Below are 13699 nucleotides of genomic sequence, written 5' to 3' on the forward strand. Positions count from 1 at the left end.
TAACTTTTATACCTCATAGTAAGGAAAACCTTTCTATCAATGATACAAAACCCAGAAGAAAAGATGGGTAAAATCAACCACAGAAAACAGAAAATTTCTGCTCATCAAAAACAAACCAACAAAACAAACCCCTGCCCCCTAAAACCATCAAAAGTCAAATGACAAATGGGGAATGAACTAACTGCAATGTATATGACTGACAAGGCGCTACTTTTTTTTTTTTTAATCATGTATAAAAAATTGGTAGAAATCACTAGGACCAAGAGTATAAGAGAAGAAAGGTCAAAAGTTATCAATGGACATAAAATGAAATACAAATGATTCTTAAACATGGAGAAATATGCCTAAGCCCATTTTATGTAAGAGAAATACAAATTAAAATGATGAACATCATATTTCCAATTTTTAACTTGGTCTAGACCAATAGAGTAGGTTTGTAAAGGAGAAGAAAAAGGCACTTCAGGCATTGCTAGTGGGAACGTAAAATGGTGCCATTTGACAAAGTCTGCTAAAATTAAAGAGGCACATATTCTCTGATCTAGCAATAATACTTATAAAAATTTATCCTATAGCCCTTCCTCATACATAATGAAAACTTATAAAAAATTACCAACAAATTAATAATCAGCTCTTAAAACAAGGGTGCTCAAACTTTTCCTCAGAGGTAGTATGATCTTCTTCTATTCATGCTAAAAATCAATATCCCACTGCAAAAGAGAGCAAACGTAGTATCCTTTAAAATACTTTCTGATCCAATAATGACCGCTTTTGCTCCTGCAATTCAAACACTAGTATATCTTAATTCATGCTTTTTATTCTCCCCTCTCAAGTGACTAAGAAATATGTAATTAATGTGTTATCCTATTGTCACATAATGCCTGTTAACAAAATTATTTTCTAAGAAACATAAAACAAAACAGCCAGATCTTATAACACATCCTTGGGCAAGAATCTTAATACAGTTGTTTCCTCAACCCTCTCACCCCAAATTATCAGAAATTTGCTGACAGAAGTGGAAACGAGACATCAGAGAAAATCCAGTGCTTCTCTGACAGAAAACCCACGTCCAATCCTGGCTCTCTTCCTCTGGCATTGCTCTATGATAAAGTGACAAAAATGTTCCTGATAAAAATGTCTTTTCTTATGAGGCTGACTCACAGTTGGTGACTGCTGGATTCAGTTCTACGCACTCACCAGGGAGGGAAGATTCGGACAGTGTCCTGGGGACGGCTCCTGAGGTAGCCTGCAGTCTCCTTGGTGAACAGAACTTTCAGGCCAGCTCCAGGCCTGGGGGTCACACTTCGGGAGGGGCTGGTGGCTGGTGGCCCCAATAACTGCTCACACATGGCAACTTGCATGGCACATTCCTCGTGCAGCTCTAAAATTTTCACAGTTAATACACCGGATTTTCTACCTAGAAGTTGAAGAAAAGAACAAAGCAAAAATGAAATCAAAAGACAGATGATTCAAGCGTGAATAAAGTGTCATGAAAAAAAGATCCACATGCAGATAGCACTCTTCACCTGGAGAAAACAGTCTCCACATTTTGCAAAGTAAAACAGAGACACTACCACGCTCACTATAACACTTTTGTTTAATCAAAATAGGCCTGCATGTTGCATTTAATAAACAGATTTTAAGCAACATAAAATAAACAGTCTTCTGTCATGAAGAAATAGGCCTGTATAAATAGAAACCTTAGACCCATCATTTTAAGGAGCACGCTTTTTACTCCAAGTCTCAAATCCTTTGATGACCACAAGGAGAATATGGCCACTGTGGATTCTTCTTCTTCTTCTTAAGGATGGACCCTCCTCTTTATTATGTTTTGATTCTCTGCTTTGAAATCATGTATGTTACTAGCTGGCTGCAACTGTTCCAATGATCAGAAGGGCTAACAGTTGAAGAGTTATGTGGACTGCTGGGTATTAGAGCTCTAGATTGAAATGGGTGGAATTTGATCTGGATTCAAGTACTGGTTTCCTTATTAAGTTGGTCAAGTTCCATGGCATTCAATACTTCAATTCTCTTATGTGTAAAATGGAGATCCTGCCACCTGCCCGAGGAAAGATTTGCTCGGATTAAATGAGATAACTGAAGTTGAGAGTGTGCATAGCCCATACCCCAGAATTCTTAGGTAGGTACCCAGAAACTGTCAGATGCACCAGTATACCTAAACAAGGATACACATCTCAGCATTGTTTATAAGAGTAGAAAACTGCACCCAGCATAAATCAGTAAGATGGGTAAACCATGGTGTGTTCATACAACAGAACACTATACGGCACTTAAAATGAAGTGAACTAGATGTGTAAGAATCAGATGAAGAGGTCTCCAGAAATGAAAGGGGATAAACAGGATATACAGAGTATGACACCTATAATGTAATTTTAAAAAACACAGAAATCAATACAATATTGTTTATGAATACAAGATAAGTATAAAAATATAAATAGAAGGATTCACAGAAAAATCATGAAAGCCACTGTCTCTAAGGAGACAGAAAGAGGAGTATGACTTAGGAGGGGAACCCGGAGGGTTTCAAATTTATGTGTCATATTGTTTCTGTTACAAAAGTATGGGAAACAAAAAAAAAAAAAGACAAAGGATTGACATGTGTTACTAATTCTAGGCAGTGAGTCTGCTTATGTGTTTCTATTACTCTCTGTGCTTTTTAACTAAAAAAAATACATAAATTGAGAACAACAAAAATGAAGGGTACAACGTACTGCCTTGTTAATAACAGATATTCACTAATGTGAGTTTCTCTACCACTTCAGCCAACTGGTTAATAGTGAATAATAAAAATTAATATTTAGATAGTGCTAAGATATTAATTGTACAGTTTAATTGAGTTTCTATTTCTTTCTCCCTCTCACTTTTTCTTCATTCATTTCCCACTCAACCCCAAATTTTTCATCCCTTTCTTTATCTAGGTGTCCATGGCACATGCCCATATACTGGGCCCTGGGTCACCTTGCCTCCCCTGAGCACTGTCTTGGACAACTATTTCTTAAGGCAAGAAAACAGAATGGGGGAAGGATATGAATAAGCACAAGTACAAGCAGCATATAACGAGTTTCTGCTAGTCACTCTAGGGAGGGAACAGAGGAATGAAACCAACTCGTAAAGAAAGGTACTAAGAAGTGAACACACAGATGCTTCGCCACAACAGGCATTTTGTGAATGAAAAGTAGCTCATCTTCAATTGGTAAACTGGAAAAGAAATCAGGATAATGTGGAGGTCACTTCAGTCCACAAAATTTTTTTCCTCAGCAGGGCAGCCAGAGCAATCTGTGCAGAATTAGAGTCTTCAGAAGCAAAGGGAAAAGCCCTAGATTTAGGAGCTACAGTGGCCACAGGAGCATTTTGAGACATAATTTAAGAATTTTTAAAACTTGTACCTATACTCAACTCAGGGTTCATTCCCAGCACTGCACAGGCCTCAAGCCTCCCCTCTCCCCCACTGACAGCAGCAGCTGTCAGGGCTCCAGGGACACTTCTGCTCTCAAGCACCAAGGGTCTGCTCAAGTTCAAGTGTGCCAGCTGAGTACAGGCTCTTGGTTCTGGGCACTGTGGCAGCCCCCAGCCATGCTCAGCTGCCTGTCCAAGCAGCACAAGTTCTCTTCAGAAACTAATTCTTGTCTTGGGCAGCTCAAGTCCCCATAGACCCTGACAGATTTTATAAATGCAGGCTATTATAGAAATACATAAATAGTATTACAGAAGAAATACTTATGTATCTAAGATGCATCATACTGCCTGACTACAGTTTCTTCGAACATTTCTATGATAAATCTTGACAATATTCTAGTAACTATGAATTTTGATCAAGATCTATAGTACCAAATAACTTGCAGAATAACATTTTATGATGTTAGCTACCACTGCAGTGCTGCACACAGCAGCTCATGTGGTGACTAAACAGGCCTTGGAAGCAATACTGAGCAGCGCTCCCATAGCTGTGACACTAAGTCAGGGACAGGGCTATCCTTTCCACCGAGCATTCTAAAGCTCTTTCTACGAAACACCCTCCATGGCCTTCCTTCCTAGGAGAAAATAAAGCAGGGTAAGCTCCTCCTTGTCTGAGAGAGAAAAAAGCAAGGGGCAACTTACACTAAAAATGTGCTTGAAGGAAGCTTTTATTTTATTTTTAGAGACAGGGTCTTGCTCTGTCGCCCAGGCTGGAGTACAGTGGTGTGACCTTGGCTTACTGCAGCCTCAATAACCTGGGCTCAAGGGATCCTCCCACCTCAGCCTCTCAAGTAGCTGGGATGACAGGCTCACACCACCATAACATCACAGCTAATTTTCTTATGTTTTTGGAGAGACACGGTCTCACTTTGTTGCCTAGGCTGGTCTTGAAGTCCTGGGCTCCAAGTGATCTTCCTGCCTCAGCCTCTCAAAGTGCTGGAATTACAGGCGTGAGCCACCATGCCTGGCAGAAGCAAGCTTTTAATCCAAGCAGGGGATATACTCATTTTACAAACAAAGAACAATGCTTTGCAATTAGATGTTGAGTATATAAAAGGCCATTTCAGTGCTACCAGGCAACATTTTCCATAACTGCTACAAGACAGCCAAAATACTGCCTTGTCCAGGAAGTGTTTTCTGAATCCCAGCCAGAAGCAACTATTCCTTCCCTTGAAAATCCCCAAATACTTTATCTGTCTTATAAGAGTGTCCTCAGTTTCAAATGGACACAGCAGTGGCTAACCCAAGAGCACTACAATCACAGGTGCAAACACAGCAAATGTACCACGAAGTGCCTGGCCATGCAAGGATGGCAGCCACTGTCACTGCCATCAGTTCTTCAAGGCATTTTCAAGGTCATTCTCTCATTTGATCCACAACAACCCTATGAAATAGGTAAGGAACATATTAATCTCACTTTCTGCCAGATAAGAAAACTGAAAAATAAAGCTAGTTGCTCAAGTGACTTTCTTAAGAACAGAGAGGATGACTGGCAGGTCTAATACCAGTAATCAAGTATCCTTACAAGTCAAGGACCAAAATGTCTCTCAGATAAATGCCAGTTAAGCATAGGAAATTGTGAGTGATGGGGTTTTTCCCCCCTACTTCATTATGCTAAGACATAGGGCTTGTTTAAAATGTAAAGACAGATAATGCTTCAGGTTGAGAAATGGACTCTGAGGCCTATTGCTGTGGCTGGACACAGTGAGGGTTTCAACAGAATTTGCACTGAAAAAGAGGATAACTTGCCAAGTGCTAATCATCAAAGAGAAAGTACCATAAAGATCAAATGGTGACCACAAATACTAATATACAATAGCAAAGATGTTAAACAATTAAGAAACAGGAACAGAAAGACTCAATGAAGACACACCAAGATATCCAGTAATTTCTATCCATGCATATGCCTAGCAGATGAAACAGAATTCTTAGTTAAAAATGGACAGTATTTAACTTAAAGAATAACATTTGCTGAACAACTGCATGAATTCGTTATTTAATCAGCTAACTGCTCTTTGAAAAGTCTTCCATTTTAAACAACCAAGAGGCCACACACACACACACACAAATCTGAGCAAATGCCTCAGCATGGTGGCTCACATCTGTAACTCCGGCACTTTGGGAGGCCAGGGCGGGAGGACAGCTTGAGGCCAGGAGTTCGAGACCAGACTGAGCAGCACAGTGAGACCCCCCCCCCAGCTTTACAAAATAAAATATAAAATTAGCCAGGCACAGTAGAGTATACTGCAGTTTCAGCTATTTGAGAGGCTGAGGCAGGAGGATCTCTTGAGTCCAGGAATTTGAGGTTATAGTAAGCTATGATGACACCACTGTACTAACTGGCCTCCCTAGTCAAGTACCTGACTCACAGAGTGAGACCCTGTCTCTCAAAAAAGAAAAAAATAAAAATGAAAAAAAAGAAACACAAAACAATAAACTGAGCAAATGATAGAATAATAAAATATGTCTCACTATTGATAAATGCCTTTTTTGTTGTTGAAATATACAGGTAGTCAGGGTCCAATTATACTCATGTCAACTCAAGTCTTCCTAAGTAGGTTATATTGAATTAATAGATGAGTATAACAAATAACTATACAAGAAAGGACAAAGTGAAACTAGTTAGTATGAGGGGAGAGATACTGAAATTATTCTCCAATAGAGGGCAGGAACATCTGTAAGTCTTTCTAACAGAAACACTTTTCGTAACATAACTGCTGCCACTAATGTTAAGTTGTCCATTTTCCAAACATTGACCACATGGTAATGTGGAATTTTCCTCCTACATTACTGCTCTGTCTCTCTTTATCTTCAGAGATATCCCGAAAGGCTAGCCTACCCAGTTATCTTGCTCTAAAACATATGTTCTAATTGGTACTTTTGTCTTCTTCAGGTCAATTCATCAACAAGTTGTCCACTGTTCCTTTTCCCTCTCACGCTCACCCAGCATGCATGTAAGTGTGCAGACGCACACACATACACACAGAGAGAATCATGAGCAAGTACCAGGGGTCAAGGATGGACATCAGGGGGTTTTAAAGTCCATCTGCTTCCCATATGGACAGGACCTCTGTCTTTAACACTCTGACACTGGTTACCACCAGCTGTGATAATTATTTATCTTGCTGCACTCACTCCAAACTACCATGCTATATAATCAGTGAACATTTTACTATTTTTGAAATAATATTTTATAGCTTTCTCCCCAAAATAATACATGTATCCATTACTAAAATGGTTTTATTTGGGGTGTTTCTGTTAGTTACTTGTGAAGTTTAATAGCTTTAACAAACTCTATGCCCTATTTTACTGACTTCTCATAGCATTTTGACGCTCCTAGCATTGTAAAATGAAGAAGGGTGTATACCCTGCTCTACGTTTTTCCTCCCCAACATGCTACACAATTTTAATTCCATGTAATTCCACTTTCATTGTCAAGGTTAATGTTCATAGTATATCCTATAACCTATGCCAAATCTCTGTGCTCCAGCCATGGTCTGACTCCAAGAGTTAACAAATAATCAACAAATTTACGTTAGCACAATTATATAAACAAAATTCAATATCTGACCAGGGTCTTAGGATTGCATTTAAATAAGAATATCTCGGCCGGGCACGGTGGCTCAAGCCTGTAATCCCAGCACTTTGGGAGGCCGAGACGCGCGGATCACGAGGTCAGGAGATCGAGACCATCCTGGCTAACACGGTGAAACCCCACCTCTACTAAAAAAAAAAAAATACAAAAAAAAAAAAACTAGCTGAGCGAGGTGGCGGGCGCCTGTAGTCCCAGCTACTCTGGAGGCTGAGGCAGGAGAATGGCGTAAACCCGGGAGGCGGAGCTTGCAGTGAGCTGAGATCCAGCCACTTCACTCCAGCTCGGGCGACAGAGCAAGACTCCGTTTCACATAAAAAAAAAAAGAATATCTCAGACTTAGGTCAAATGATTTGACTGTAATAATTCTTATGATCATTTAGGCCTTCCAAATGCCAAAAGAAAAAGGACTATAATTCTGGTGGCCCCAACATATCCATTAGTAGTCTTAGCTTTCCCCAAAAGTTCACTACAGCTTTTTAGAGAACAGCCCATTCATGTTCTGCCTGGGACTAAATGTGGTCGGCCGGAGCCTGGGCAGGGAAAAAGAAGATCAAATCAGTTCAGAATGATGAAGCAGGGAAGAAACAGGTCTTCTATCTTCAGATGTGTGAACTAGGGTGTTTCCTCTGGGTGTGATGGGAAGCCAGCAGGGAAGTGACATGATGAGCTGTGTTGAGACCAGACTGAAGAGGACAAGGGATTAAGTGGGGAAGCTAGTTAGCAGGGTCTGCAGCAATCCAGGACGGATGATGGTGTCTGGGATTTAGGGAGTGACAGAAGAGGTAAGAAATGGTCAGATTCTAGATATTCTGTGAAGGTAGAGTCAATAAGGACTTGTTAATGGACTAGGAGTGAATATGAGACAGAGTACAAGAATGACCCCAGTGTTTTTGGCCTGAGTAAGAATAAGAACAGAATTAATATTTACTGAGACAGTAAAGATTTCTAGGCAAACGTGCTTCTTTTCTGGGAGGTGCAGGTATTATGAGAATACTGGTACCAAGACATAAGTTTTTAATATATTAAGATTGAGATGCCTCTTATTTATTATAATAGTCTGGCACTAACTTACCTCCCCAATCTAATACCTGATTCTTCCAACCTGCTCTTCATAAGGCCCACCTGAATGGCATTCTTAACTGTAGATGTAATGATAGCTGCCCTGTACTTGAACCTTTCCGTGGCTATACACTGGATTAAATCCAAACTACTTGCCATTGTATGGAAAGTCCTTTGTTACCTGTTACTTCTTACTGCTCTAGCCTCAAAGTCCATAGCTTCGTTCAAGCAATTTAAAATTATTTATACGACAAGGTGAAAAATAAGCAATGTCCATTAAGACAGTTCCATCACTGTCTCCCTGGTGAGCTTCTCCCTGGGCATGATTTTCCTTTCCACTCTGCAGTTTATAATTTCTCTTTATGTTATCACTGTACATCTTGTTTATACCTCTGATTTTAAAAAGTAAACAATTCCATCTATTAAACCATGAACTCTGTGTTGCACCTGGATCAGTACCAATACATATGTAAGAAATGAATGAATCCTAATACACACTGATGTAAAGCATGTGGGGGACTCTGTTTCCAGTCTTGATTTCACTGCTAACCATGATGCTCCTGACCCGTCTCCCCTTCACCTCAACTGCACTTTGCATGTACCCAGAGAATGCAAATTAAACTATGACTCAAATGATGCTCCAAAGAGAAATACAAACAACACATTCCAAAATCAAATCCAAATGACATTTTATCTATTCACTGTATTATACCATTTTTTCACTAACATGCACTAAAAACTTCAATTGTATTTACTTGTTTATATTGTTTTTTCTTTTGAGAAGTTACAACTACACCGAATTTTACCAATGATTCTCAAACACACAGCACTGATATGCTCCCATAAGTATTCAGTAAGTGAATATCTGTTAAATTATTGATTGTGTTATTAATGATTGGTAAACCAAAATTTTAATTTCTGAGTAAATCTTATAAGATGCCATTAGGTTCATTTCACAGATAACTTTAGGATAAAATTCACAAAGCTGTAAGCAGGAGATCCTGATTATAATACCTAAAAATACGAATTCTGGATAAATTCACACATTTATCCTATAAACAGCACAATTCATTTTGTTTAAAACGTATGCTCCCCATAAAATTTTAAGTCATCTGGCAATGATGAATAGACACATTTCTTTACCACAACTGCTTACTAAACTGTAAACAATTGTGCTTTCACTTCTTGATTCCACATTTTTTGCCTTTTCACCCAGTTTAAAATATTCTTCTCCAAAAGCCACAATTATTCTAAGCATGAAACAGAAATCTGAAACCCAACTCTTAAAAAAAACCCAAAAACAAAAAAGTAGACAAGACTGACCAGGCGATCAGAATGTTTTCACAATCCCCAGTGATGAGAGCAGTCAAAGCCTAGTTGAGCACCTCTGCCTCCAGGGTCACAGTGTCACAGTGACCCCACCTCCCACTGGGCATGTCGCTGTGACTCATTCTGTAGGAATAGCCTGTTCTCTCCTATAGAAAGTGAGTGGGCAATGAAATGTCCAATTTTAAAAGAAATTCCAAGTAAGAATAAAGCATATAAAGGCTCTAGAAAAGCAACAGATCCCTAAGTGAAGATAAGCCAGACAACAGGGGTATGTTAAGGATTGAATGTTGGTGTGCCCTCAAAATTCCTATGTTGAATCCCTAACCTTCAGTCTGGTTGTATTTGGAGATGGGAGCTCCAAGGAAGTAACTGAGGTTAAATGAGGTCATAAGGGTAGCCTGATCTGACAGGCTTAGTCTCCTCATAAGAGACAGCACCGGAGGACTTCTTTCCATGCACACACACGGGAAAGGCTCTGTGAGCACACAGCAAGAAGGCGGCTGCCTAAAACCAGTAAGAGGGCTCTCACTAGGACCCCACCACGCTGCGCCCTGGCTACCAGCCTCTGGCACTGTGAGAAAGAACTGTCTGCTCTTTATGTCACAGTCTGTGGGATTTTGTGATGGCAGCCTGAGCTGAGACAGGACAATGCCATACACACAGGACCGCCCAACACACACACTGACACTGATGACCAGCCATGCCTTCCACTCTGAGTACCCAGAATACAAGTTCTTCTTTCCTGAAAACTTCTTCATTTAAAACACCTTATTTCATACAACTATAGATGATAATTTTGGCTCAGAAAATAGGATTAAAATGGAGTCCAGTAATCACACTGAAAACTTTTAAAAGGTCATAAGGCTAATGACAAAGTACAGAAATAGATATTTAAGTATTTCTATTTTTATGAATATGGCATCAACTGAGAAACAAATGTGTTAGGAAAAACTGCAAGAATCCAATGTTAAAATAGCAAGTTACTAATTATGGGTGGACACTATAATCCTCCTAAACCTATCTTTAAACCATCCCGAGGAATGCCAGGAGCACGTGGGCATCTGGCCTCCCTACCACGAGGCCAACACACTGAATCTCTGTAGCACAGAGAGTTCAAAATATGTTTACTGATGAACTGACAGAGTCCAGGGCGTCCCCACTGTCACTTTATCCTTGATTCTTAAACTCCAACATCAATCCAGCCCCTGCCATAATGACTATCGATAAAGGACATTCTAATGAACAACTTAATTTATCCTAAGTTGGGTGGAAACAGGCAAAACCTATGATGAACCAGAACAAGGCATGTCCAAATGGAGCATGGCAAATTCCTAACTCCTAGACACAAGGAGGTGTTTGTGTCTTGCTGCCATCTTCCCATGGCATTTCAACAAATGGGTAGGGAAGAGAAGAAAAAGAAGAGAAATTAGCTTAAGGATTAAAATAGATAATGTAGTAACAAAAACATAGAGTGACCGCTATCGTGAAGTGCCTCTCCTGAAAGGTGTGCAGAAGACCAGAGAGCACCAGTGCTGGGAAGGCTCATGGGCATCAGACACAAAAGTTAAAAGACACAAAGTAAAAAGCACTCTGAGAGAGAATTTCACATGGGAATAACAGACAAGGCAGGGGAAAACAGCAATACCAAATTTAAAACGTGGAAATAACCCAAGGTTTAACAAAGTCACCCTTTCTGAATAAAAAAACTGCAGCACAGATGAAGTAACCCACATAGGCCTTCAGCTCTGGCCAAGTGGACCAGAACCAACACTGCCTGATGAGGGCCATTTCTGCACGCTGATGCCATGTTGTAACATTTTTAAATTACTGGGCATGGCTCAGGGATGCCCTATATACCTTTGTAGTTCTTTGTGCAGTTCTTATTTGCTTATATTTTGGGGAATTAACTGTATTAACTACAGGATGCTGGAAGTATAGTTACAAACAAATCATTAAGAGATAAAAGTGTATGTCTTAGGCCTGGTGCCCAGCTTATCCCATGAAAGCCACGGCTTTGACTCATGGAGATATTGCATGCTGTGCACATGGAGGTGGGGGGTCACCGAAAGGGGGCAGTGAGAAATGAGTCCAAGGCAGCTGGGCTGAGTGTGTAACAAAGAATGTCACATAAAAGAGTTTACAGGAAATGAAGCTTTGTCCCATGGACACTGGACAGTCAATGAAAACGTCTTAAAACGGGAGGGTAATTGTATCAGTTTTGCCTCTTAGGATGATAATCCTGATAGGGTGAACACAAGGGAAGGTTGGTGGCAGGGAGACCAGGTGGAGCCTGACAGGGCAATCCTGGCACAGGAGAATAGGAGCCTGAGCACAGGTGGCAGCAAATAGGGTAAATGAGGAGATCTGCTTGAGAGATGACTCTGAAGTGGAATCATCATCCGAACCTGGGGAGCAGATGGATTGAAAACATGTCTGAGAGTCCAGGTGCGATGGCTCATGCCTGTAATCCCTGCACTTTGGGAGGCTGAGGCAGGCGAATCACCTGAGGTCAGGAGTTCGAGACCAGCCAGGCTGGTATTTTTTGTAAAAATACAAAAAAATTAGCTGGCTATGGTGGCGAGCATCTGTAAGCCGAGCTACTCAGGAGGCTGAGATGGAAAAATTCCTTGAACACGGGAAGCACAGGTTGCAGTGAGCAGAGATTGCGCCACTGCACTCTAGCCTGGGTGACAAAGCGAGACTCCATCTCAAAACAAAACAAAACAAAAAACAAAAAACATGTTAGAGAAAGGCCAAAGACTGCTGAGAGGCGAGGGGAGGCGAGGGGAGGCGAGGGGAGGCGAGGGGAGGCGAGGGGAGGCGAGGGGAGGCGAGGGGAGGCGCGGCGCATGCTGAGTCTGAGGTGTGCAGGACGCTCAAGTGCAGGTGTACCGGGGCAGGGCCGCGAGATCCAGCAGAACAGAGGCTGGGCGGAAGCAGCCATGAAGGTCACCGAGTACCAAGGAAGAGCACATAGAACAAAAACTAAAGAGGCATAGGCAGAAGCCTGAGGAGCCCATGTTGAAGCAGCACACAGCCAAGAGTGTGCAAAGAATACAGGGAAACGAGCACAGAAGGCAGAAAACCAAGGATTGCTGTCCTTGAAGCTGAGGAAGACAGGTAATAGGCCATGCATGTGCTGCGAGGCGGCAGCACTCAGAAAGATGGCGATTTCCGCACACTGGTGGAAATGAGGCTGTGCAGTACTACGACAGAAGAGTGAATGCGGGCCACAGGCTACTCTTTCAAATCATTCTCACAACACAAAAGTTTCCATTTCTTTTCAACTTCATAAGGAATTTTACTAACCCAAGAACTTGTTTATTCCATCTGCCAGCCAAGAACTTGTTTATTCCATCCCTATATTATAATGGAAAAACAAATTTACCATCTGGTCAGAAAAATAACAAGTACTGAATGATAAGCAGCAATCCATTCTAGGATCACCTTCCCAGCATTCTAGGATCACCTTCCCAGAAGATCTTCACCAGGGGCTGAGCAGAGCATGGATGCCTGCCTTGTGACCCGCACCCTCTGTAGCAAGCTGCAAGAAAGATAAGGAGAAATGCAGTCTGGGCTTGTGCATTCCAACAGGCTTCTCAAGGCAAGAGGTATCCAATGGAAAACTTAGAACCCTTTTGAATATAAAAGTGAGCTGAAGAAGTCTGGAAAACCAGATTAGTGAAAGGTTAAGATGGCATACACAAAATTTCATAGCATGGAAAAATGCTAGCATGATTCCAAACCAGGCTGGAGACTCAAAATGACAACTTGTTGAGCAAGCAAAAGAAAATGCTCCCTTGCCAATATCAATACTTTTCCTAAGGCCAAAAACAGGGTTTTCAATGTATAGATAATCTTCATCATAAACAATGTCCCAATTTAACCCTATGAATGAATTTTTATTTATCAAGCCACATACGGAAATCAACAAGTTTCAACAGGAAACATGTTTCACCCACTATATATTTAGAGTAGACTAACTTTGCAGTCTTATTTTTGGATCACTTACAACACAGTAGAAAGAAAGAATCTCTTAAACTTCAGGTCTATGAGAAACCAATCTTAAAACTGTAGAACTACATTTTCTTTTCATGGAAAAGAAATGGAGAAAGTGCAGATGAAATAAATCCACTGGGAATCCAAATGCATCATTTAGTTCTGTGGTATTATTGAATCTCACTTCATAGTTCTTTAGGTATGAAAATTCACAAGAAATAATGTATTTCTAGAAACAAAGGT

At 40.7% G+C, this 13699-nt stretch overlaps 1 protein-coding gene across 1 annotated transcript in view; it reads right to left on the reverse strand.

Moving 5' to 3' along the window:
* Window positions 1-340: 340 nt before the first annotated feature.
* LOC108520139 (DNA repair-scaffolding protein-like) overlaps window positions 341-13699 on the reverse strand; it is a 182714-nt gene continuing 169355 nt past the window's right edge. Inside the window, exon 9 of the mRNA XM_017859416.1 lies at window positions 341-1414. Within this exon, the coding sequence (XP_017714905.1) occupies window positions 1191-1414 (224 nt within the window). The 3' untranslated portion in view covers window positions 341-1190. The remainder of the gene's footprint in view (window positions 1415-13699) is intronic.

This window comes from Rhinopithecus bieti, unplaced genomic scaffold (assembly GCF_001698545.2).
Source record: "Rhinopithecus bieti isolate Rb0 unplaced genomic scaffold, ASM169854v2 scaffold_50752, whole genome shotgun sequence".
In the NCBI taxonomy this organism is placed as follows: domain Eukaryota; kingdom Metazoa; phylum Chordata; class Mammalia; order Primates; family Cercopithecidae; genus Rhinopithecus; species Rhinopithecus bieti.